Source organism: Caenorhabditis elegans, chromosome V, assembly GCF_000002985.6.
Source record: "Caenorhabditis elegans chromosome V".
In the NCBI taxonomy this organism is placed as follows: Eukaryota; Metazoa; Nematoda; class Chromadorea; order Rhabditida; family Rhabditidae; genus Caenorhabditis; species Caenorhabditis elegans.
Window position 1 is genome coordinate 13,490,832 of NC_003283.11, and position 24,659 is coordinate 13,515,490.

The following is a 24,659-nucleotide window of genomic DNA, read 5'->3' on the forward strand; positions in this document are numbered from 1 at the left end:
CAACAGGCCCTAATTCAGATATTTGAATGCGATTTTTTTTCGTAAAATCAAAGTACATATTCACATTAGGTATATTTCTGTAATCTGACCCAACTCCCGATATCCGCTATGTCAGGACTTCCGATCACTCCCTAAAAGATCTCAAACATCCCGTGCATCTTCTTCTTCTTCTCCTCATTTTCCTGCAGCATGTTTGATTGATTATCTCATCGTTTGCAAAAATAAACACTAGTAGTAATCAATATAAATTCATCAATAGCACATAGAAAGAAAATGACTAAAATGGCAATGTATCACACAATGAACTAGGATCGGGATTGGTAAAACTGAAACTCGTGAGTGTCTTTTTGATTGGGGGCGGTCTCGTGAAATGGCACATAACTCTGTATATACGGGCAGGGATTGGGAGATGGATTCAATATGATTAATAAATATAAGTGTACTTGTATATAAATTAGGGCATTTGATAATTTACAAACATAGATCATAATCAGATCATTGAATTTAAATTTTAAAATTATAAATTAATAAAATCATTTCTGGGAATCAGTGAAGCACGTGTTGCAGGCTCGGACTGGATTCTTGGCACTCGCAATTCGGACTGATTTTGAACTGCATGGATTGCAATAAATCTTTCCACAAACTCGGCAATGATGCTTTCGAACTGTCAGAGAAAACACCTTTCCACATTCGGTACAATTAATTGCTTCTGCATCGTCAAGCCATTTCCGAGAACTGTAACGGTCGGCATCAATCTGTAATTTTTTAGAATTGAACAGGATTCTACTCCTTCATGAATACTGTCAATGGCGAGTTATTTTATTAGGTTTGAAAAAAGGAAGATGATTTTGGCGATTTTCAACTCTTTCTAATCTCCTCGTTTGAATTACCGCACTTTTTCCTCTAATCTCCACCCATAAAAACGGGTCGAACTTTAGCTTTTTTCCATTTTTACGAAAATGATTCTTTTTTGTGTTGTTTTTATATTTTTAATGAAAAAAGAGGTCCTAAATATTCAAAATTATTCTTCAAACATTTTGAAAATCGTATCGAATCCGACAAAATTTAATCGTTCGCGGAACTTTACAAGAAAATGTTTTTTTTTTTAATATTTTCGAAAGGCAAAAATTATATGCTAAAAATTACCTGCAGTGACTGATTGGCTCTTCCAAGTTCATGCATGGCTGAAAGAGCATCATCAAATCTTCTCTTATTCTCTTGTGATCTCTCTTTCTCGTATTCAATGTCACTTTCACTGCCAAGACACCGCTCGATTAGCATATCTTTCTCTGCTTGCCACATTGTTTCAGCTTTTTTCAATTCTAAAAAATTTCAAAATGTTATTTATCACTTGAAATATTTAAACTTGCCATCAAATTCTTCTTTCAATTTCTGCAACTCATCAAGTTTCTCTTGTTCGATATTTCTGACTGCAGCCAAATCAGCTTCAAGAGATTCAACGACTCGTTCTCTTTGAGTCAATCTGCTCTCTAATTCTTCGATTCTTGAATGATTCACCTTTTCAAGGCTATCAATTCTTTCCATGAGCCGTTCAATTTCTTCAGTTTTATCATTTATTTCTTTCGAAAGTGTCTGTTGAACGTCGGCGAACATGGCTTCAAATTGTGTTTTGCTGGATGTCATCTGGAATTTATATTTAATGGTGGACAAGAGTCATTTTGACATTTTGATAGAAAATGAATGAACTGCAATGACCTTATGAACAATTTCTAAATGTTTTTTCAAATGATTTTTCAACTTTGCAAAAACAAAAAAGGTTTTCTTTTGTTTTTGAAAAATTGAAAAAAAATTAAGTTTTAGAATTTTTTTATTTAACATTTATAATTGGATGTTTTAATCGAATTTTTTAATAAAAAAAAACGATTTAAAAAAGCGTGCAAGTTTCTTAAGAATTCGTTTCCTATTTTTTAGTTATGTACAAAAAAAATCTAAACGAACCCTTGCAATCGTAGTTTCCTTCTCTTGAATCTCCTTCTGCAACTTTTCCAATTCTTCTTGTTTCTGGCTCTGTGTTCCAGTGAAAACGACAAGCTTCTCAGTTTCTTCTGCTTTTTCTGCTTCTAATCGTTCGATCGTTCTCTTTCCACTGGCCATTTCTTTCTCAAACTCTTCAATTCTAGAATTGAAAGATTCGATGTGCGAGATTTTTGAAACTAGCTCATCTTCCACGACACGTTGCGTAGTTTTCAGAGACTCAATTTCCTGCAAAATAATAATTTTAAAAAAAATCAATTTCTGAACTATCTTACGTTATCTTTGGTTTCTAATGCTTCTTGAATCGACTGAATTGTGGATTCCCTTTCTTCAATATCTTTTTCAAGTCTTGACTTTTCCGTAATCATTCTCTCCAAATTTTCAGATCCTTTTTCTTCGGCATGCCTACGACTTTCTTCAATGGATTGAATTTTGCTATTGAGATTTTCACATTCTGTTCGAAGAGACTCTGATGTTGCAGTCAATTCATCACGCTCTTGAGTCTAAAAAACATTTGTTTAACTGATTCAAATTGAGGATTATCTTACAGTAGCTGTGACAGCTGATTTCAATTTTTCTATTTCTTGTGTCTTTTCTTCTTCTGAACGAATAAGCCGTTCGACTTCTGTTTTCAATTCCTCAAGCTGAGATTTGACCGAGATGAGCTGATTTTTTTCTTCGCCAGATGTCTCTTTTTCTTTCATCAACTGTTCTTGAACTGATTTCAATGTTGAAGAAGCTTCTTCATTGTCTTCTTGATTTCTAAGCATCTGAGCCTCGAATTCGTCTCGTTTCGTTTTCCAATGAGCCTCCTTATCACGCATCTCCGCCATTAGATTCTCGACTTCTTGTTGTTTTTCGGAAATCTCGTTGCTCACCTGAATTACATACTAAAAAGGCCGACACACTATGGATTGTAAAGCTCAAATAGGTAAACAGGGTTAGCGAAAGCTCGTCAAATTGGTAGTTAAAAAATAATAACGGACAAGACGGGACGTTATCTAGGGCGATAGAAAAGGAGTTGTGATTGATATTTGGATAGGATCACACTTGGGGAACGTGCTTGCTTTGGACCATTTTTTCCAAAAACTTTTTTTTGCAATTTTCCGCTTGTTATTACCGTTTTTCGATTTTTTGACAAAAACGAAACATCGAAAATTTTCGTTTTTTTTTCAATTTTTCGACTTCCAATTCTCCGATATTTAGAAAAAATTTTTCGGTTTTTTTTTTAAAGTTAGCTTTAAATTTTGGTCATTGTTCTTTTTTTTGAAGAAAATTTATGTTTTTTCTCGTCAAAATAAACAAAATAAGATTTAAAAGATCATATTTTTTAGTTAATTTTCGGAATGTTTTTTTTTTCGGAAAATCTTAACTTTTTTGTATTTCGATTTTTAAAAGGGATCTTTGGTACAATTATTTTTAAAAACTTTTTTTCAATTTTCCGGATGATATTACTCGTTCGCGAGCTTTTGTGTCAAACTTGCGGTATCCCGATCTCGACACGAAAATTTTTTGTTAAAGTAGTTTCAAACTTTTGTTGCTACGTAATTTTCATTGAGTTTTCATATTTTTTCTCACAATTTGCTACATTTTTTGTTAAGTTTTTTTTTTGTTATACTTGCGGTTTTTTCAAAACAAGTAGATTTTTTATCGAAAAATTATGAAAACAGTAAAAATTTCGCAACAACAAATGTTTGAAAATACGGTACTCTTAACAAAATTTGTCGTTTTCACAGTCTCCTCCATCAAATATTTTGAGATATTTTTGGTTCAAAAATTGCGTCTAAGTAATATTCAAATTCTAATATTCAATTTAATTTGAAAAGCTGTAGGTGCTGTTAGAAGACATAACCAGAATTACACTGACATTTCAAAAGGAATCCAAAACGCAAGCTAACCTTCTCTACCTGCACTTTGAGTTCTTCTATGAACGAATTCGATTCTGTCAATTTTCCCTTTAGCTCGGAGAGCTCTGATTCTTTAGTTGAAACAGTTGTATCTCGACTCGAAACTGAAGCTTCCAATTCTCTTGCTCGTTTTTCGGCTTCTTCAAGCTTCTGAACTGCGTCTTCAATTCGTTTCTTGTTCTCTTCCAAATGTGCGTCTTTCTCCCGAACAATCTTTTCGCGATCTTCACTCTCTTTTTTAATTGTTTCTAAATTCTTTTCCGAATTCACAAGAGCATCCTTCAACTTTAATGTTCTGTCAGTTGCCTTTTGTCGTTCCTCTTCCATTTCTTTTTCCATTTCAACAAATCTTTCTCCTTTCCTTTTAATTTCATCTTCAGCTTCAGCAAGTTTCCTTTCGAATGATTCTTTTTCTTGTTTCCATTTTTGTTCTTTGTCAGTCCTTGATGCTTCAGCATCTCTCAGCTTTTTCTCCAATTCTGAAATTTTGGCTTCAAGTTCTCCGGAAGCTTTCTTAGTTTTTTCAGACGATGTTTGGAGTTCATTCGTTAATTTCACTTTTTCCTGTTCAAGTTGCTCGATTGCCATCTTGGCTCCACCTTCTCCGGCTGAGATTTTCTCCATTAAATCTTTCGAGTTTTCTTGAAGTTTGTTGAGTTGGAGAGTAAGATTCTCGACAAGATCAGCGTGTTCTTTCAACTCGTTTTTGTACTTTGTTGCTTTTTTCTCACTTTCTGCCAACTTTTCTTTCAAATCATTGATGGACGAGTCTCGTTCCGAAATTTCTTTGTTCTTTTCTTCCAGAAGACTTCGTTCCTTATCGAGAAGAGATCCCATTGAGGCGAGCTCGTTAGTGAGGTCAAGATTTGCCATTTCAAGCTGAAAAATCATCTAAATTCAGCTGGAGTTTTTCCTATTTTTTCTTTGGGTTTCTTTTAAAGAGTACAATTTTCATTCACTAGAAATGCTACTCAGATATGAAATTTACAATTTTTGAGCAAAAAATACGGTATTCAGTCTCGCCACGATCAAATTTTCGAAAATACTGTAATGCCAAACTCTCGTTACTACTCCCGTTTCAAAAAAAAACACACTTCCGCAGTAGCGAGTTTAAAATTACAGTACTCTTTAAAGGCGCACATCCTTTTCCATTTAACAAAAAAGTCGTGTCGAGACCGGGATATAGAATTTTACATAACTTTCTCACCGTTTTTAGTCTTTCCCCTTGCACTGTTACTTTTTCCTCGAAAACCGCCTCAATTCGTTTCCTCTCCGCTGTATTCTGCAAACATTGTTTATAAAACCGGCAAATTGAAATTGAGTTTCAGGTTACAGCTTTGCCTAATACGATAAAATAAACAAAGAAATTAACTAACCCGCTCGAATTTTGAATTCAGGCTTATCATTTGTTCTTCATTAGATCCATTGATATTAGATAACATTTGAAGAGCATCTTGTGATTCTTGTACTTTATCTTCGAGCCTTTTAACGTTTTGCTTGTTTTCACTTAATTCGAACACGTTCTCTTCGATTCTGGCTTCTAATTGAACAACCCGTTCATTTCGTTGTTTCAATTCTTCGGATTGAGCATCATACGATATTTGCAACTGCTTCACAGTTTCTTCTCCTTCGCCAATTTTCTTTTCCAAGTTCTCATTTACGATGTGCTGTTTTTCACGTTCCATGCTTAAATTACGAATCGAATTTAGGTGTTCCTTGATTTCGATATCTTTCTCCTGAGAAATAGCATCCATTAGTTTTTGAGCATTAACTAGCTCAGTACGCAAAACATTCACATCATCTTCAGAAGGCCTCTGATCGAGCATCTTTTCAAGCCGAGAAACTTCGATTTCGTACCGAACAACATCTGATTTCACAACTTTCAGCTCTCTTTTCAGATCCTCCATTTCAACTTTGCCCGATTCAGATTCATCCGTAATTTCGCGCATTGTGACGCTCATCTGTTTCAATTTGGCCATCAAATCTCCACGTTCTTGTTTAACTTGTTGCAATTCTCGGGACTGCTGGCCGCTCTCTTTCTCAAGTTCCAGAAATTGCCGAGTAACCATTCCTTTGTCGGCTGTGAGAACTTGAATCTGCTGTGCCATGTATGGAATCTCATCTTCTGTGACTTCTGAAGCTATTGCCATTACCGATTTAATATTATCAAGTTCTTCTTTTATCCGTTCAGCAAAACGTTTCTCTTCGTTAACTCTTATTCGAAGCTCTTCAATTTCTTGATCTTTTGTAGCAAAGGCGAGTGGAGCTTGCTGAGGTGGAGTGTAATCGGGATGATTTCTGTTGGCTGATGTCTGAAACTATCAAAAAATTCTATTGAATCAGAGATTAATCAACTTACGTCAGAATGTTCTTTTTCAAAATGAACAGTAAGTTCATCAGGACCACCGAGCTCTACCATACACATTGGGCACAAGAACCCTTCGATCTCCTGATCATTTTCTGATTTTTGTGATTGCGACTGTGAACCTTGACTTGAAATACTTGGTCGACTGTTGTTTAGTCGGCCGTCAATCTAAATAAATTATCAAAATGGAAAAAACTAATTTTTTTACAAAACGGAAAACTTACATCATTCGCGACTTGCGAAACTTGTTCTTTCAACCTTCGAAGCATGTGTTCTGGAAAACAACAGTTCATCGATGCGATAATTCGAATGTAACGAACGGAGATTTAAATGTGATACACGAAATAGATTACAACAAATTGAGATATATCATCAGATCGATATAAACGAAGAGGGAAGGCGAAAAGCATTGATTTGACAACAAAACCGGCGCATTTTCTTCTCTTTCTGTCTCGAAAGATGATTCAAACATAGCGCAAAACAAACTGGCAAGTGGAATTCTCTGTTGGTCACTCAAATAAATAACCGGATTCCCTCTGATTTCTTTTCGTCTCTTCTCTCTCGTCTGGCAACGATGCTCCGTTTTGACGCAGTGCGCCTTGTTTATAATTAGTTTTGAATATTATTTTTTCATTAATTTTCTGAATCTTTGCAATTCTTCGACGATTTAACATAAAATGGTTAGTTTTCCTTTTAATTTTGTGATATAAATTGAAAAAGTACATACTCAAATTATTAAATGTGTTATAAAACTGTTGGTTGTCTCGGATATGAGGCTGTTCCGCTTAAATGTAATTTAAATTAATGGTTTAGGTATGTAGAAAGTCCCGAATTTTTGTTGTAACTCACGAAATATTACTATTTCAGCTGTTCTTCTCATTCTTCAAATCACTCGTAGGAAAGGACGTTGTCGTGGAGCTCAAAAATGATTTGAGGTGCGGTTTGTTAAATCAGTATATACAATTTACAGAAAATCGAGAAAATAACTGGAACCCATGTAAAACTTCAATTTCAAGACATTTCTTAAAAATTGGTTCACAAAAAATGCTTAAAACTTCTTGGGTTCAATATTCTGAATGTCTAGAAAGAATTCGAAACTCCCCGAAAATATGTATTAGCCAGACGGAAATCATTTTCAACGATACACTTCCACATAATGAAAATTCCGAATTTCTCGAAATCTCTTTAAACGCAAGTGCCATTCCTGGGTTTGAATTTAAATTATGAAATTCCATTTAAGATTAGTTCTGCTAATTTTTATAAGTTTTGAAGTTTAAATCTCACAAAATTAATATTTAAAAAATAATTATCTTATTCTAATCTCTCAAATGCAAATTCTAATAATTTTTCAGTATCTGCGGAACTCTGCACTCGGTCGATCAGTATCTCAACATGAAGTTGACCGATATCACCGTCTCCGATCCAGAACGATTTCCACATATGGTCTCTGTCAAAAACTGCTTCATCCGCGGATCCGTCGTCAGGTACAATTAGTTATCATTTTTCATAAATATTTCAAAATGATTCTTTAAAGGTACGTGCAACTCCCATCCGATCAAGTCGACACACAACTCTTGGCTGACTCCTGCCGGAAGGAGCTTCTCGATTCAAAGGCAAAACAGTAAATCCACGTGTTCATTCCTCAAAGTTCATCTCATTTTTTGTCAAGTTTGATATCATCTCATTTAAAAAAATATTTATTTTTATAAAAAATTCGTAACAAACAGGTTTTATTCACAGTTTCAAATGGTGTTTATTGCAGGCGTGTTCATTTTGTTTTCTCCATTGAGGGCACCGGTATGATAGTAGAAAGTATTTGATTGCTAAATAATTCCAGAATATTACGTACTGATGGCCACACCGTATTGTCCATAATGAGTCCAATAGGAGATGTTAAACGTGAGAAATAGTACAGGGAACATGACTCGAGATATAAGATCTGCTCTTTTCGACTTGTCATTCCATTCAGTCTTTGTTTTGATCCATTTCCAGACGCTATTTGTTTGACGGCGATTCATTCGAACTGTCATTACTTCTCGTTCTTGTTCAGCAACTTCTCGTGGTACCCACACATCGTTATGTGAATTTTGAAGGAATGGAAGTTCAGCTTTCTCTCTTTCAGTTCGAGCCCCTGAAAATTAGCAAAAAAAACGTAGGAAAAATTCTGAAAAAAAATCCCAACTGACTCTTATTAGCATCTTGCTTGTTTGCAATATAAGTCACCCAGGCGAACTCCAACAACGCGCAGAAAATGAATGTCATACAGGCTCCAATCCATACATCAATAGCCTTGATGTAGGCAACTGGCGGAAGTTTTGCATTGATACCAGATGATTGTGTTGTCATTGTGAGCAATGTGGTAACTCCAAGTGTGACACGAGCCGGAACAGCTGTACGATCGATCCAGAATGAAACCCAGGATACGATGACTAACATGCATGATGGAATGTAGAGTTGGAGAAGATAATAACTGAAATTTTGAAAATTGAGAAAAAATAACTTTATTCTATGAGGGAACCTTCATTTTAGTCCTAGCGCATTGCATGTCTAGAGTATTTTTAGACAAGTTTTGAGTTTCTGGTTTTAGTGAGTTATTATATGAACACCGAAAAAACGAAACTTGAAAACGAGGTGCAATGACGCTCCACGGCCAATTTAAAACTCTCCGCACCTAAACGTTGGGTCTCGTTAGGCCTTCGTGGAAAATTCAGAAATTCAACCGTTTTTGTATATTTTTCGCTCATTTCACTCGTTTGGAATTTTATTTCCAATTTTTGGAACTACTTTAATGTCGAAACTGATGATACAAAATTCATAATCCCATTAAACATCCCTAGTAGTTTTTCAACTTCACACGAATTTTTTCAAACGCCATTTCTGTACGGAAAAGGGATTCCAATATTTTCCCGTATAATAGTTTATTAATAAGAATGTATAGATTAAGGGATCAGAAAGGGGTAGAAGGTCTAGAAAGGATGGTAGGGGGATTCTACATCTAGAACCGTTTGATGCTTGAACCATAGTTATATGCACAGAATAATGTCTTATATACCATACATACAAATCGAATTATGCTAATGTTGGGGGCGAAGGTGGTAATGTTATGGGAACGACGGGAATATTGTTTCCCTATGACTAATAGAAGATCAGAAATCATAATCAAAGAGCAAGCGATTTGACAATTTCGACATAAATACAATTAACTTTTATTGGAAATTCTCAACAACAGATGAAATCGGCAAAAAAAATTAAAAACGTTTGTATTTGCGGTTTTGTCGCCAATACCTAACGAGACCCAATGTTTGAGGGCGGAGCGTTTTCATTTGGCGCTAGAGCGCGAATGCGCCTCGATTTCACAAAGCGATTTTTCTGCGTTCTCATAATATCTAGTTTTTTCCACAACTTTTTAAACTTTATTCATTCTTTGCATATTTTTACGAATTTTTGTGAACTATTTGAAAAACGAGAAAAAATAAATATAAATCTACAGTAGTCTTGGCGCGTATACAAAAACCTTTTTTTTGACTACAAGCAATGTTAGACCATTTGATAAAACGTATACCTGAACTGTCTTCTCAACTGAATAATAGTTCTCAGACACGAATAAGATCCCGTGTTCGTTTTACTGGTGCAATATGTCGTTGAAGTATTAGTCAATTGGAATGAAGGCAACGAGCTTGATAAACCAGCTTTCAACTGAACAGGTGTCTCCTCTTTCCATACATATTCAATATCTTTTGTTGTGTAGGCGTATGATGCAAGATCAATGAAACATTGCTGAACATCCATTGGATAATACTGTAGATGCATTGGACATGAGAGAACAAGTGAAATACGGACGGAATACAAAATTGTTCCATCTTTGTGTACACGGATCAAAACGTTCGGTTTGTCAATCATATGCTTGTATGCTTGTTTCTCATTCTGGAAGAACGAGTCGGGCATCCAAATTTCCTGTCCAGCAGTTAGAATCAAAAAGTCAGGTTGAGCATCTCCTTTCACTCCGAAGCTGAGTCTCTTATCGACCCAACTCTCACGGAATGTCAGTTGTACACTATATTCCATATTTACATTATCTATTTTTGAAATACTTCGAAGAAGCATGTTCACTGAAACAACGACTGGTCCTCCATGTATTGTTCCATCCTCTCCTGGTGGCCTCACTCGATGATCGTATCCACGTGTTAAAAGGTGCTCCAGAATTTCTGTGTCAGATGTTTGAGGTTGTTCAATTGGTACATGTGCCTGTAATTAAACAAGTTTCATGGATAACACAGTAATAAGTTTGAGTTTAAAATTACTATCGCGCATTTAAATTCCACTTTAGATATAATATAGGTTGCTTTAAAAAATTTTATCTTTTAATTGTTTTGCAAAAATTTCTGAAAATCACTATTTAAACACAATTTTTATAAAAGTTTATAATGTAGTGCATAGGAATCAGGGATGTACGGCAAACTAACCGTTGGCAATTGGCAATTGCCGAAGTTGCCGAACGCTTAAACTTTAGGATCATTTTGGCAACCGGCAAGCAAGTTTCCAAAGTTTTTTTTTTGAGAAAATTTTTTTTTTCATTTTTGTGAGATTTTGTAATTTTTTAGGCTTTCTAAGAGAGCTTTTTTTTGAAAAAAAAGGAAATTGATATTGCCAGTTGGCGGAGTTATCGGGAAAAAATAACAATTGTCAAAAGTGCCGAACGCTTAAACGGTTCGGAGCCGGAAACGTAGATGTTTTTAACCGGAAAATCGACGTTATTTTCTTTTGAATAATTTGTAAAATCCTTTAAAATATTTTTAGGATATAATTATGGTAGAGAACATATATGAGGATGCTGACGATCAAAAACGTTATTTGTTAAAATTGGCTCCACTTTGTGGAACTACGAATGCCTTAAGAGTAGCTGTTAGCCGAGAAAAACACAACTTAACTTGCTTAAAAAACTAGATTTATAATTAGAACTAACCGGAGCTGATAATCTGGCAATCGATTCCAGTGTAGTCGACTGATCGTCATCTTCAAAAAGATCCGATGATGATGCAGCGTGTTTTGGAGAATGCTCTTCTGATTTTGGTCTGGAATTATTGAGGATTTACAGTTTCTTCAAAAATTTATTTTGTCAGGAGATCCCCTAATTCCATCTAGACTTTATATTGAAACTTGAGTTTTCAAGTGGGTGGTGTGGTTTTTTTTGTTGGCAATTTTAAAGTTTAAAGTTTTTACGCTACTGTTTGATCTGCAAACATTCTCAAATTACTTTTTGTTTATCATGACAACTTGTACGCTTTTGACCTGAACATTTTAATTGAAAGAAACTAAATACAAATATAAGTATACAGTACCTAGAATGATAGGCATGTACTCCTAGAAGTAAGCCTACGAAGGCCAGTCTTCTGATAAATGAGGTAGACATTGGATGAAATGACGTTTGAAGACTATTCGTCCTTTGCTTCTTTCCAACAGCTTCGACAGCAACAACGACGTCTTCTAATTCATTTAGTAGTAAAGAAAAGCTTCTGGGTAATCACAGAGAAAAGCAAGAAGCAAAGGGAAAAAACTGGAAGATGTAGAAGGTGAGAAAATGAAGAAATGGGCAGCGATGGGCGCCGAAATTATTTGGCCTGCGGGCAGAAATTGTCCATCGAATTGGAGTGAGAAGTGATTGGGTAGAAAGGAAGAGAGGATAAGCTCAGCTCTCCACCAAACACACAAAAAACGGATGGAGGACTATAAACAAACGAGGGGATGAAGAAGAAGAAGCAGTGATGGAAGAAGTGAAGAAGAAATAATAGATGTTGGAGAACGGAATTTGTGAGAAGAAGGAAGAAGTAGAAGCTCATTGAATTTTTATACTAAACAAGTTGGGGAGGATGTGATTCAAGCGTGGAAATTTTCAAGTGATGAATTCATAAATAGAGTGCACTTAATGGGTTGTACAGAGATCACACATGAAATTGTATAGGGCAGAAACCTTTCGAATGTTCTGGATTAGGAACCATCGTTTCAGAACATTTCAGCGACATTTGCGTGTCCTATAACCTTTGCTAAAAATTTGTGAACTGACTTTGAGGGACGTATTTTGGCTCAACAAGCTAAATTGGAAACGAACTTTTACCACACAACTTATAAAATCGCTCAACGTGATCCAAATAATTTTCAAAAAATATCCAAGAACATATAAAATAACTGTGAGCAGACTTCTTCCACGAGAGACCTATCTCGGGATAGCCAAGGAATTCTACAAGGGTGCGACTCACTTCAACCTAGACCACACCTAGACCGGGTAGAATATCAAGCCTAATTGACTACCTACCACTAATTAAAATTCACCTCAACATTTTTGTGTCAAAATTGATATTTCTATAGATTATTCGAGAAAGGTTTGAAAACTAAAACTTAAGTGGAAGGCTATGAAAAATCAAAATAAAGGAAGACTTCAAGGTACACAGGCAGACGTTCAGATCTAACATAAAGCTTTATTATACTTTTTTGAGCACATGCATACTAGTGTTTAGAGTAAAACACAAAAATAATATTAGAAACATTTTCCGAACAAAGAACTATTTTTTCCTTACTTCATACCTTGTACAAACAATAAAACCAATAAAGGTTTGGAAAAAAATGAAATAAGAAAAAGCAGTTGAAGCAAAAAAAATTTTCAAAATGTTAGCAGTAATTTTGTTGAAATTCCAAGTTTTAAAAGAAAATATAATAAGGAATTCAAAAGTTCTCATTGCTCCTCTTTTTTAAAAATCACTGAAGCGATTCTTTCAAAAAAGCACATTTTATTATTCTCCTTTTTCTGCTTTTCTCAATTTTTCAAAAACCTGATTTTGGTGCGTGCATGAATGTGTTCGTGTGGAGAAATAAGAAAGAAAAAGACAAAATAATAACAAAAAAGTGAGAAAAAATTGGGGATAAGGTGCTCTTCGAAGGAACCAAAAATTCGAATGGAGTGTACTTAAAAATATATTCTAAATATGGAAATAATAAAAGTGTGAAGAAGGTCGAACTGATTTAGTGTGAGAACTTTTAATCACGGAAGTTTAGATTTGTGAATTGGTTAAGCAATGAGTACTGGCCAGTTTTGTTTGCTAGATTGGGGAAAAAAATATATGAAAGATAAAAATAATTCTAGGATACAGCTAAATTACCAGTTTGCATTAAAATATAGATTGATCTTTTCGAAAGCTTTCTGGCTATTTTCTTACTCGATTTGTACTTCAGTGACAAATATTTCATTCAAAGCTTGAGAAAAGGATGTGATTGAAACAATAGCCCAAATTTAAAAAAGAGCCAACACTGTAGTTTCCAAATATATTTCTAATTTCCATTTTGATAGCCTATATCTTGTTTTTTCGCCATTTCATCAAAAATTGAACAACGAAAAATATACATAGAGATACAATTTTTGTCTCGATTGAAAAAAAAGATTCCAGATATAAACTACCGAAGTAGAGTAATTATAATAAATCAAGAATAAGGTGACTAACTTTTGCAGTTCCAAACTTGGTATTTTCTTTTAAAAGAATTCGAATAAAAAATTGACTTTTTCAAAACATTTTCGGACCTTTCATGAAACATTCTTTTTTGGTAGGTTCGGACGTTTTCAAATTTAATTGAAGGCATTTAACTTGCTCTTTTCATTTTGTTAGTGCATCAAGTTAAAGAAAAGAACATAGTGTTCGGAGGTATGACGTTTTTCTTTTTAAAATTATAATAAAGAAAACCCCAAAAAGTAGAGAGAATTTGTCTGGAAGACCGGTTGTCTGTTAATGTCAATAGAAACATTAAAAATGGCCGAACAGTAAATTAAAAGTAAGTTGGAAGACATCAATTTCACGCAACTTTTAGGGTTTGTGTGATAACTTCAAAAGACAAAATGAAAGTAGAAGACTAAAAAATAAAGAAGATAGATCACGATTGATTGTGACAGAGAACCAAATTGGTATCAGAGAAAATGGGAAATAAAATTGTGGGTGGAATTAAAAATGGACCTTGATTTAAATTTCCGGGTGTTACGAGATATGTATGGAAATTAAATACCAAAAAGGCTGACTCATAAAAAAATTATTTGATACCATATGGAATGTCTAGAAAAAGATGAGCAACCGAAAATTTCAGGAGGATGTATTACCGGATATAGGGAGTTTCAGAAAAAATAAAAAATTTTAGAAAAAATTATGTTCAGTCTCCCGAAAATGTCCGGTATTTCTCAACTAAAAATCCAGGAAGTAATTGTTAATAGAAAAGTTTCCAGAAGGAATTTCTCACCTACTTGGTTTTATGAAAGACCAGTTTTCAAAGCAGTAAATAACGAAAGAACCATTTGAAATCAACAAAATTGAAAAGAAATTGAAAGGAACTCAACCTAGACATCACATCTGGCCCATTATTGAAAGTTTTTTGAAATGAAAACTTTTGTTTTTTTATGATTGGATCAAAATGACTACGAAGAATAAATACACTGACCTTGTCTTTGATTTCTTTGTTAATTGGCTATATAAAAACAGGGGCAGAGATTGAGAGAGAGAGTATAAGCAAAAACTGAGAAGAGAAGCCAGGAAGATGTCGAGGTGAACTCATTTGACTTCAAACTGATTGTTATGACGTGGCAGACTAATTGGTATAAACTCTTTTGAAATTAAAAACTGAAATAATATAAAGAAAGTATATTAATATCGAGAAAAATTATTTATTGTTCAAGGAAGTAGGTTGACACGCAATTCAACTTTTTTTCTGTTCACATTTTTTTTGTCAAAGTAGAAGCCAATACTGCGATCAAATTGGGATTATTAAAAATTCGTCATAAGTATGTTTTTTGGAACAAAACATTTTTGACAGAGATCTATTGGATATATCGAACACAGTCAACGTTAGACTAATTTTAAAAACTGAATTTTTTTCATATAACAACAATTTTATCGACAAGCATGAACTTCATTAAAAATGAAGTTGGAAAACTGATTATGTAATTTTAAATTTCTCATTAACATTCTAAAATTCAAATTCGAACATTAAGGTTAGCAAAAATTGAAAAAAATCACTATTTTTTTTTAACTCAAAATATTCTTTTTTTTTGTGGTATTTCAGCACATTGGAACATTCTGGGTATTTAAAAATAATTCTCATTTTACAAATTCCATCTTAAAAACTTATATTTGTGTCGGTTTTTAACGATTGTAAATTATTTGGCATACAATTAGAATTAAACTGATCATATTACTTGTAGAAATCCAATTGTTTCATAAGAGTAGATCTTATTTTTTACTCAATTTCGCTTGATTATATGACATCTCCATTTTTCTGTGCAACACCCTACACTGCCATCAAGAATATCAAGACTATGACTAACGCTTCAAAAATGAAACAATACAGATCAAGAACCAGAAATTCGACGGAAAAAATTCCCAGATTTTTATGCAAATTTATGCAATAAACGAAATTTTCTTATAAGATCTCACTATATAAGGAACCTTCAGTTTCTGTTCAATCATCGGATTCTACCGCTCTCAACTTCGAATCATGAATATTCTTGCTTTTCTTCTCGTCGTTCTTCTTGCCATCACCACCGAGGTGACTGCTTTCAAGAGATGCCGTTCAAGCACCCAATGTAACTACGAATCGGTTTGCTATGAAGGATACTGCTACACGATAGACGAGATGTTCGAGAAGTTCGATACTAAATAATTGGTATCGTTGGTTATCTTGTTCCGAATAAATCATTGAGCATTCCAAAGTTTTATTCTCGATTGGAAGTATGTACAGATTTGAAAACTATTAAGCTAATACCCATTTCGAAATTCCAAAAAGACTAGGTCGAAAATTAATATATCTTTCAATACGCAAATTTTCAAAATTCCGATCTAATTCTTTAAAAAGAATGGGCCGAACCGGGGATTGAATCCGGGGGACACCATTCATTTCAAACAAAGGCTAAAAGGTTACGGTATGAATTATACACATCATTTGGCTTTTATAATTTAGTTATTCACCTGAAGTTGTGCACAACTTGCTATAAACCATAGCTATCACTAGTTTTGAAAGTACATTTCACTTGTCATACCAAAATATGTCAAAGTTAATATCTAATCTTTCAAAAAGAATGGGCCGAACCGGGGATTGAACCCGGGACCTCTCGCACCCAAAGCGAGAATCATACCACTAGACCATTCGGCCGTGATTTATTCGTCAATCGGGAAATTTTCATGAAAAATATAAGATAAAACATTCCCTGAAGCCTATCCAGTGATAAGAATATTATCATTTATCAGAATAGGAAGAAGATATTCGCGAGTGTTTCTTAGCCTCGTTTGATCTCAAAAAAAATGCGGCAGAAACAAGCATAGTTATCTATAGAACATATCTGTTAACAGATCTGATCTCGAGAAACAATAAGTTTCAGCTCTTCTTCCAACAGCTCTAGTATACTACTATGGTATAATAGCTGTATATATTCGAGTTGTTATATATCCAAAACATATCAATTTGTTCGAAAAACTGTTAATCGAAGCTAAATGGAAGCTAGCTTGCTTAAGTTTTTACAATAGAAAACATTAAGCCGTCCACAGTTTAGTTTCTCAAACGAAACTAAAGTTTGATATTTGAACTTAAACAATTATTAAAGTATCTACTTGTGTAAAAAGTGAGGCAAAAGTTCAATGGTAGATCAACTATGTGACAATCTCTCAAGAAGTTGAAATAAGTGCGAAAAGCTTTGCCAAGGTGGCTGCCCCACGAACCTATTCTTCTCGCCAAACAAACACTTAACCGGGAGGCTCTCTTGTCGACACAAAAAATGTGAAAATGAATAGGGAAATAACTTTTGAACTTGTGAAGCGCGTTTTATATAATATTCACCTTTCTTCTATTCGTGACTATTTACACACCCACAGCCCGGGCTAATTATGGGCTCCAAAAGGCGAAATCTGAGAAGATCTTCTGAAGAAGGGATTGGAGATGAAAAAAGAAAAAAAGTGTGAATGTGCATACTAAATTGGGAACTAGATTCTTGATTTGGAATGTTTTTGGAATGAAACTTTATATGGTCGAGGCGTGGCGGGGGTGAATGCCTCTTCTCTCGCTTCATTCGCCCCTGGCCCCGGGGTCCCGCCTCCGGCGTGCAATTCGTCGTGCAACATATCCGAATTTGAAACTGGTTGCCATTAAGTTATCACATACGTGCAACGATAATGTTGACAGCTTTTTTTTTGGTTCTTAGTTTTTTCAAGGACGATTACTGGGCGGATTTGGTGGGAATAAAAAATCATATTGTTTTTTTAATAATTATGATCATCTTATTTCAAAAATTTTCTGAAGATCAGCATTATAACAACTTTGAAAAATCAAACCACTCTGCAAACGGGCAACTTTTTTTTTGAAAGTTCTGGCAAATTAAAAAAATTAAAATGAGCGATCTGACGGGGGATTGTGGAGATCCTAATTCACACTAATGATCCTAAAATACGAATCTTAATAAGTATAATTTTTATTTTCTAGAAATTTATTTTCTGAAAAAACAAAAACATAAGACTAAAAAGGGCATTGAGTTATAATTGAATCTTAAGACAAAGAAAAGTGAGAAGACGTCATCGAGTCTTCTCATATTTTATATTTTCTCAGGTTCTCACGAAAACGTGTCACGTTTCATGGCATCCACGACCTACCTAGCATCCTCATCATCTTCAATGTTGTCTGAAACATCTTGTGTTACTTCTTCAGGAGTTGTTGTCGTTTGTGCTTCTGTTGTTATAGTTGATGTTGCGGGTTCAACTTTTTCAGGTGATTCTTCTTCTTCTTCAGCATCACTTCCATTCTCTTCTTCATATTCACCTTCTTCTGCTTCACCTCCACCATCGTCTTCTTTTCCAATTTCTTCCTCTTCAGGTTCATTTTTAAAATGTACTTCTTTATGCTTCTCCACTGGTGTTTCAGACGTTATGACAACATCTCCTGCAGCAGTATCAGCTCCTTCATCATAAAAAGTTAGATCTCCTTCCAGCAAATGATCGATATCGTCCTTATATTCTTCATAACTTTCTCGTGTTTCTCGACTTGTATCGTTGTTTTCAAAACCCTGAAAAGAATAATTTGAATGAAAGTACTTTTGAAAGGACAATTCAATTCATAAGAAGGGACCTCTTCATATTGTGAGCAATCTCTTAGAAATTCTTATAATTGACATAAAATGCATGGGACTTAATAACAAAACATAAGAGGTTCAGGATACTTTATTTCGTTTCTAAATATATTTGTAGGTTTTTAAATTTTTTGGGAAACTACAACAACTTTTACTATTAAACCAGAAAAAAATAGAACAGCAAGCTTTTTTTTAAAGATATTGTTAACATATATTTGCGACTATACTTTAGTTGCTTCAAGAAGTTCTGAAACTGATTGTTATAAATAGATCAATAGATGAACATTAAATTTACTGTTTCTGTCGCATTTTTTTTGAGATCAAACGAGGCTAAGAAACACTCGCGAATATCTTCTTTCTATTCCGATAAATGATGATATTCTTACCACTGGATAGGCTTCAGGGAATGTTTTATCTTATATTTTTCATGAAAATTTCCCGAACTACGAATAAATCACGGCCGAATGGTCTAGTGGTATGATTCTCGCTTTGGGTGCGAGAGGTCCCGGGTTCAATCCCCGGTTCGGCCCATTCTTTTTGAAAGATTAGATATGAACTTTGACATATTTTGGTATGACAAGTGAAATGTACTTTCAAAACTATAGCTATGGTTTAAAGGGAATTGTGAACAACTTCAGGAGAATAACTAAATGGTAAAAGACAAATGATATGTATAATTCATACCGTAACCTTTTAACCTTTGTTAAAAATGAATGGTGCACCGGCTCCTTTTCCAAAAAAAATGCAATTAATAACCAAAAAACTATAACTAGAGAAGCGTGTATAACAGGTTAGACTAAAGTATTTTTCGAACTGTGAAGCAAAGCACAAGAATTTGAAATTTTTAAATGAGATCTAGAAGCTATAATAAAGAACTTCTCATGAAAGTACTCGATTTCGTTCACAAACTAATTCGAAAAACAATAGGGCCTTTGGGATGTTAAGTTGGCACAAAACACAATCGGACGATATCTTTTGTGAAATCCACCAGAATATTCGGATTTGTTTTCTTTTTTCACACCACTCACCGCCAGAAGCAATCCGTTGTTAATCATTGATGGTGAATTGAATGCAGCTGCATTATAGGTTCCTTTACTTCTCATTCGATTCAAACTCTTTGGCGGTTTACATTCTACTCTGTAAGAATACAAGAATCTCATTTTTATTGCACTTGTATGCTAATAGTTGCCCCATCTGCTCTCATCGTATCCCAGTTTCCAATTAACCAATTTCCAAAAACATGTGTGAGCCCCAATAAATACACTCAAGAATATGTTTGTTTTCACTTTGAAGACTTTATCTTCTCATTTCTTTTTCTACTCGTTAGACTAATGTATAATGTGGCTATGGTTCATTGCTAATTCAAGCGAAAGATCAGAGTCATCTTTTTGAAACTTTTTATCGCTTTCTTTTTTTGAATGAGAGTTATGAGTGTACATTTTAATTATGAACTTATAAACTTCTTCAGATTCATTGAAATATTCAGATTAAAATTGGTAAATAATGTCTAAGAGTAAGATGTGTTAGACATCGCAGAATTTATGAATCTCGAACGTCCTTTTTATTTTAGAAAATTAATTTTAAAAGTTTTTGCCCAATCTTTTATTTGTTATCTAGCAAAATTCCAAAACGTAAATGTGTAAGGACTTATTCAGCTGGATCTCACATTCAAAAAACCTTAATGGCACACCTTCTTAGGTAAAAGTTGAAAAAAAAATAAATGGGAAGTGAATACCGTAAAAGCAAAAAGTGCCACGATAATTCGCCGCGAATTAGCTGCGAATTTGCTTTGAGACCTATCTGAATGAACAAGTACTAATCAAGTACTAATGTCAGAAATATTCAAAATTCCGATATATCTGAGGTAGTTCTAATGCAGCATATAACAAAACTCCAACTTGCCTGAACGACATAGCTTGGTGAAAGTAAACGTATGATGCCAATTTTCAAGCAAGCCTACAGGCAGGCGTCTGAACATTTTTGTGCCTACATAACAACCCAAACTCAAGGAGCTACAGTTTTTGGCTCTGGACCAGATTGATCCTTTTTTGACAGATTTCTATGATTTTTACCTGTTTTAACACAGAAAAATGGTAAGTTTATACAGTTTATACAGAAAGGCTTCACTAATGCGGCTTCTGAATTACTGTGAATTTCCAGAATTTTGGATTTTTTCAGTCCCCTTTCATCATGTGTTAGTCGAGATATCCGACTATTATCTTTTTTGCTTAATTCAAACATAAAAATCAATTGGTATTTTCTGTGTGTGTGTTTGATCAATTCAAGTAGAAGAAACACTTACAAGACAAACAGAAAAATTGAGGAAATTGATACAAACAGGAGGAATAGTTGCGGGAACAAGATGAAGCCTCTCCGCAATCGACCTATCATCCTCCCGCACAGTATGTGATAGAGCAGAACTCCCAAAGAGCTATGGAAGAGCAAAAAAGATGGGACAGGAGGAGCAGGAGGTGGAGCAAAAAGCACCAGACACACACATACACTCTTTTCTCTTATGTTGCGCAATGCAAAAGAGCAGGCAACAATGGGTGGGACGAAGAAGAAGAAGAAGACGAAGAACAAAATGATGGGCACGAGTACCATGAAGAGGAACAGATTAATTTAGGGGGGGGGGGGGATATGAAGAGGATTGGGGGAAAAATGAAGGATTTAGAGAAATGAATCACTCGTACAGTCGCCGTCAAGAAATTTGATGTCTCGAATCACAAATGGGCCGTTTGGTTGTCCCTGAAAGAAACGTTACATGTGAATTGATAATTATAGACTTTTATGAAATTAGTATAAAAATAAGTTGTATTGTAATCAAGAAGATACTTTTGAATTGGTGGCATGAGGCAAACTGATTTTTTAAAAATCCTGTAGTTTTGAATTAAAGAGGGTTTCTGAAAGTTCGACAATTTTCTACAGTTCAGAAGATATTTTGACTTGATTTTGGATGATTTTTAATACCAAATGTTTTATCTAAGCTTCTGCTTGCCGATCTTAAAACCCTTTGAATTACAAGATTGCCAACATGTCAAAATGTCAAAATATATTCTTTAACAGCGGATTTTTAAAAACATTTTACCAACTTTTACATTACTCAGGGCGACCATTGCCAAATATGAAAAAAAGGTAAATTGTTTCAAGGAATCTCTTTACCAAACTCTTGAAAAGTATTAATACAATTTTTTAAAAAGTTTTCATAAGCTTCTTCATTTTTTAATTATTGCTTTAAAATTTGTATAAGGTGTTCAATGTAAAACAATTTTTTGCCTATTTTGACTTTTCCGGAAAAAATGTAACAACAATCAGCCGATTTTGACGTTTTCAAAATTTGCGGTTTACAAAAATGTCGTTTTCTGCCAGAAGTTTATAATAAATATCTCAATTTTTAGCGTGTTCTTCCACGAAACATAAAAAGGTGTCTCACTTTCATATCAATTAGAAATTTCTCATTCAACTGCATCTCATCGTCCACAATATCCACTCTGATCATTTGTCCACCATCACTGAAAATGAAAACCTTTTTTGTGATGATTATCTGCGTCTCTTCGTCTTCTACACTCTTTGATCTCTATAATTCAGGGAAACTCACGAAATAAGCTCCGGATAAAACTGCGCGTCCCAGGCTTTATAAAACGAATTGCAAACATAAAGACGGCATCCGTCTTTCGATAATTGCATCAATGCGGGACCTCCACGGAATTTTGTGCCACGTGGCAGAGAACGAGTCTCCGGAGGAAGCCACCAACGGTCTTCCATTGCATTTGAGGTTTTTATTCGAACTTCTGGAAAACTGTCGAAAATTCCACCAAGGTTTATCTGAAAACAATGAATGTACATTATTATCATAACTGCTAAAGTAGAAAGTAGAACACAAAAAGATTGATCTTTTTTTTTCAATTTTTAGATACACTTTGAAAAATTTATAGCGGTCCGCGTTTCATAGTAAAATAATATATGTACAGTATATTTTTCATCAACCTAATAACTTTGTATTTTTATTCCTAACCTTTCCATGAAGTGAAACTCTAAACGGATCTTGTATGTCAAATCTCCATAAAACTCCATGTAAGAAACCGCAAACATACAGCCAACGATCATCCATTGAGATTATCATATCGGTTAGTAGAGCCGGCATTTCATCACTTTGCCAATTTTCTACCTGCAACTAGGAATACTGAAAATCGAATTTTGAAAAAAATAGATTTGGGAATGAATATTATGCAATCATCTGAAACCTCAGATATTTCCAGCATCTATAGAGGATCCAAGATGTTTCGGACAATAATTTTGCCCAGAACTTACAACTACAATAAATTAAAATATGTAGGTGCAAAAACTTTAGGTGAAAATTTCTCGGACCTTCCTCAAGCATTTCATCCGAAGTTTTTTGGTATCAGTTTTAAACTTTTACTATCGTATGGCATTGTTTATATCATTAAATTTGATTCAGACACTTTTCTGTTAAGAATTGAATTACAGCATCATAACTCACTTTTAGTAAAGGAACATGAGCTACTCGATCAGCTGCCCATTCTTTGGTCAGTGTATTCATGTGCAAATGAAAAATTGAACTTCCTATAGCAGATATCGCAAAAGCATGATTACAGTCAGCATTGTGAAGAAATTTGACACAAATCACAAGACTTCCATCACAAGTATCCAAATTAATCGACTGAATTAACTTTGGTGGACTAATCTGCCAGACATGAAGACGTGCTCCGAAACTTTCTGACACTAAATTATGAGCACTCAAATAACATTTTCAGAGAAAACAAAAAAAAACAGATGTGAAACATACCATTCTCAAGTTCACTGGGCATAAATCCATCACGTAACAAGCGTGGATGTCCCCATTCACTAGAAATCATCAGATTATGTCGAGGTTGGAGGGAGAAATCACCGCCATAATCAGAAAATGTTGGCTCACTTTTCTTCCGAACTTCCCAAGTTCTACGATCAATGAGGATAAAATCGCCTGCAAAATTATTTTGCAATCGCGGTTTAAGATTCTCCCTAAAAATTAAAAAAAAAACCTAAATTTACCTTTTCCATTTCCAAATCTGTCACCTAACGTTGAAACATGTACCGGAGCTCCTTTTAGTGGAAGTGATCTCACTGCATAAGGACACGAAACATCCTTCCGGATGAGTTCATCGTTTCGAATTTCCTGAGATTTATATATTGAGGACAGTTTCAAATTTAATAGATCACTCACTTTTTCAATCCACAATTTCTCGTTTTCAAAAGCAATCACATATATTTTCCCCGAATTCATACAGGGAACAATGATATTTCTTCTAACGAATTTGTTCATTTCACCTAAAGATTCAGCAGATTTCGCCCAATTCATTCTTCCTGGTTCATCTCCGTTCGAAGTTAGATGTACTTCTGACAGAATTGTGCAAAATGTTTCACTTGTTGGATCCAAATCAACTAGAGCTATTTTGTCACGCTCATAACCTATCGAATGAGGACAACACACAATTGCAAAAAGTTCATCATCTTGTTCTTCTTCTACCAGTCTGTAGTCATACATTTGATGTTCTACAGCCATTGGAGGTCGTTCTTCTGGTTTCATAAATTTTGAAAAATCTTGAAGAATTTCAGCTTGCTCTGCATTTGGTTTTGAATACTCGTGGCTCTAAAAATAGGAAGAACTAATGAATGGAACATTCTAAATATTAAAAGGCTCAATTATACTTGTCTATTTTCCATAAATAAAATCACAATTTTCAAGACAATTCCATGATGTAGTAAAACAACAGTTTGTACATAACTTCATTTTCAAGATTGACCTTTAACATTTATTTCTAAAAACCTAGGTAAAAAAAATCATAATTCAAAACTTACAATACATACCCCCATTTTGTATTTGGAGAAGAAGAATAATGTAATTGAAAGAGAATAAATGAAGAAGTACGTGTCGGTGTGGGAGCATATTTGGAGGATGAAATAGATGTTTAATCCGGACATGTTAAGGTGCTTAAAGAAGAAGCGAAGGAAATCATCAAATTTTCAATATTCGGAGTAATTCAAGGGGAAACTCAAATTTTGAAAGAGATCTTTGATGGGGAAGAATGCCTGAATAAGTTGGAAAGTGTCGTCATTATCACCGAAAATCATAAGATTCAAAGGCATAAATATTCCCTATTCAGTTTCCATTATATGATTCAATTGGTGCTGTGGAGAGGAGTTAAAGAAGGAAGTTAATTTTCTTATTATCTTGTTTTTCACTAACCTTAATTTC

The 24,659-nt window shown here is 34.3% G+C and overlaps 5 protein-coding genes and 2 non-coding genes across 11 annotated transcripts; 3 read left to right on the top strand and 4 right to left on the bottom strand.

Moving 5' to 3' along the window:
* Positions 1 to 235: 235 nt before the first annotated feature.
* On the bottom strand, positions 236 to 6,541 carry eea-1 (FYVE-type domain-containing protein; the record flags this gene model as incomplete). 2 transcript variants are annotated; one of them, NM_001028956.4, is made up of 11 exons in its annotated part: positions 6,492 to 6,541; positions 6,262 to 6,435; positions 5,279 to 6,220; positions 5,110 to 5,184; positions 3,894 to 4,781; positions 2,544 to 2,873; positions 2,271 to 2,498; positions 1,960 to 2,223; positions 1,371 to 1,644; positions 1,147 to 1,322; positions 236 to 755 (listed from the first exon to the last, which is right to left on the bottom strand). In NM_001028956.4, exons 1-11 carry the CDS (start codon positions 6,534 to 6,536, stop codon positions 534 to 536), a joined length of 3,618 nt encoding a protein of 1,205 aa, NP_001024127.1. In that variant the 5' UTR covers positions 6,537 to 6,541. The 2 variants fall into 2 exon arrangements, with proteins under 2 accessions (NP_001024127.1, NP_001024128.1); NM_001028957.5 differs by having other exon boundaries at positions 534 to 755; positions 5,279 to 6,214.
* A 368-nt stretch (positions 6,542 to 6,909) lies between these two features.
* gut-2 (U6 snRNA-associated Sm-like protein LSm2) lies at positions 6,910 to 7,988 on the top strand (the record flags this gene model as incomplete). Of its 2 annotated transcripts, NM_001269582.3 has the most annotated exons (4): positions 6,910 to 6,947; positions 7,135 to 7,202; positions 7,620 to 7,751; positions 7,802 to 7,988. In NM_001269582.3, the coding sequence occupies 4 exons, from the start codon at positions 6,945 to 6,947 to the stop codon at positions 7,890 to 7,892; spliced, it is 294 nt and encodes a 97-aa protein (NP_001256511.1). The 2 variants fall into 2 exon arrangements, with proteins under 2 accessions (NP_001256511.1, NP_001256512.1); NM_001269583.3 differs by lacking the exons at positions 6,910 to 6,947; positions 7,135 to 7,202 and having other exon boundaries at positions 7,660 to 7,751; positions 7,802 to 7,892.
* Positions 7,949 to 20,887, bottom strand: avr-15 (the record flags this gene model as incomplete). Of its 3 annotated transcripts, NM_001028905.8 has the most annotated exons (7): positions 7,949 to 8,398; positions 8,454 to 8,737; positions 9,830 to 10,512; positions 11,231 to 11,339; positions 17,931 to 18,340; positions 19,432 to 19,540; positions 20,706 to 20,887. In NM_001028905.8, the coding sequence occupies 7 exons, from the start codon at positions 20,792 to 20,794 to the stop codon at positions 8,109 to 8,111; spliced, it is 1,974 nt and encodes a 657-aa protein (NP_001024076.1). The 3 variants fall into 3 exon arrangements, with proteins under 3 accessions (NP_001024076.1, NP_001024077.1, NP_001256513.1); NM_001028906.6 differs by lacking the exons at positions 17,931 to 18,340; positions 19,432 to 19,540; positions 20,706 to 20,887 and adding an exon at positions 11,607 to 11,751 and having other exon boundaries at positions 7,952 to 8,398; NM_001269584.3 differs by lacking the exons at positions 9,830 to 10,512; positions 11,231 to 11,339; positions 17,931 to 18,340; positions 19,432 to 19,540; positions 20,706 to 20,887 and having other exon boundaries at positions 8,109 to 8,398; positions 8,454 to 8,703.
* R11G10.4 (FIP (Fungus-Induced Protein) Related) lies at positions 15,790 to 15,954 on the top strand (the record flags this gene model as incomplete). The annotated part of the gene is made up of 1 exon (NM_001129517.5): positions 15,790 to 15,954. One exon carries the CDS (start codon positions 15,790 to 15,792, stop codon positions 15,952 to 15,954), a length of 165 nt encoding a protein of 54 aa, NP_001122989.3.
* On the bottom strand, positions 16,372 to 16,443 carry R11G10.t2. Its single transcript has one exon. It is a non-coding gene; the product is annotated as a tRNA-Pro (tRNA).
* On the top strand, positions 18,862 to 18,933 carry R11G10.t1. The gene has a single exon. It is a non-coding gene; the product is annotated as a tRNA-Pro (tRNA).
* Positions 20,888 to 21,073: 186 nt separating the features above from the next.
* Positions 21,074 to 24,384, bottom strand: semi-1 (Putative selenium-binding protein; the record flags this gene model as incomplete). The annotated part of the gene is made up of 9 exons (NM_073950.6): positions 24,263 to 24,384; positions 23,628 to 24,053; positions 23,456 to 23,579; positions 23,211 to 23,387; positions 22,905 to 23,146; positions 22,419 to 22,571; positions 22,002 to 22,228; positions 21,837 to 21,915; positions 21,074 to 21,151 (listed from the first exon to the last, which is right to left on the bottom strand). Exons 1-9 carry the CDS (start codon positions 24,275 to 24,277, stop codon positions 21,074 to 21,076), a joined length of 1,521 nt encoding a protein of 506 aa, NP_506351.3. The 5' UTR covers positions 24,278 to 24,384.
* Positions 24,385 to 24,659: the final 275 nt, after the last annotated feature.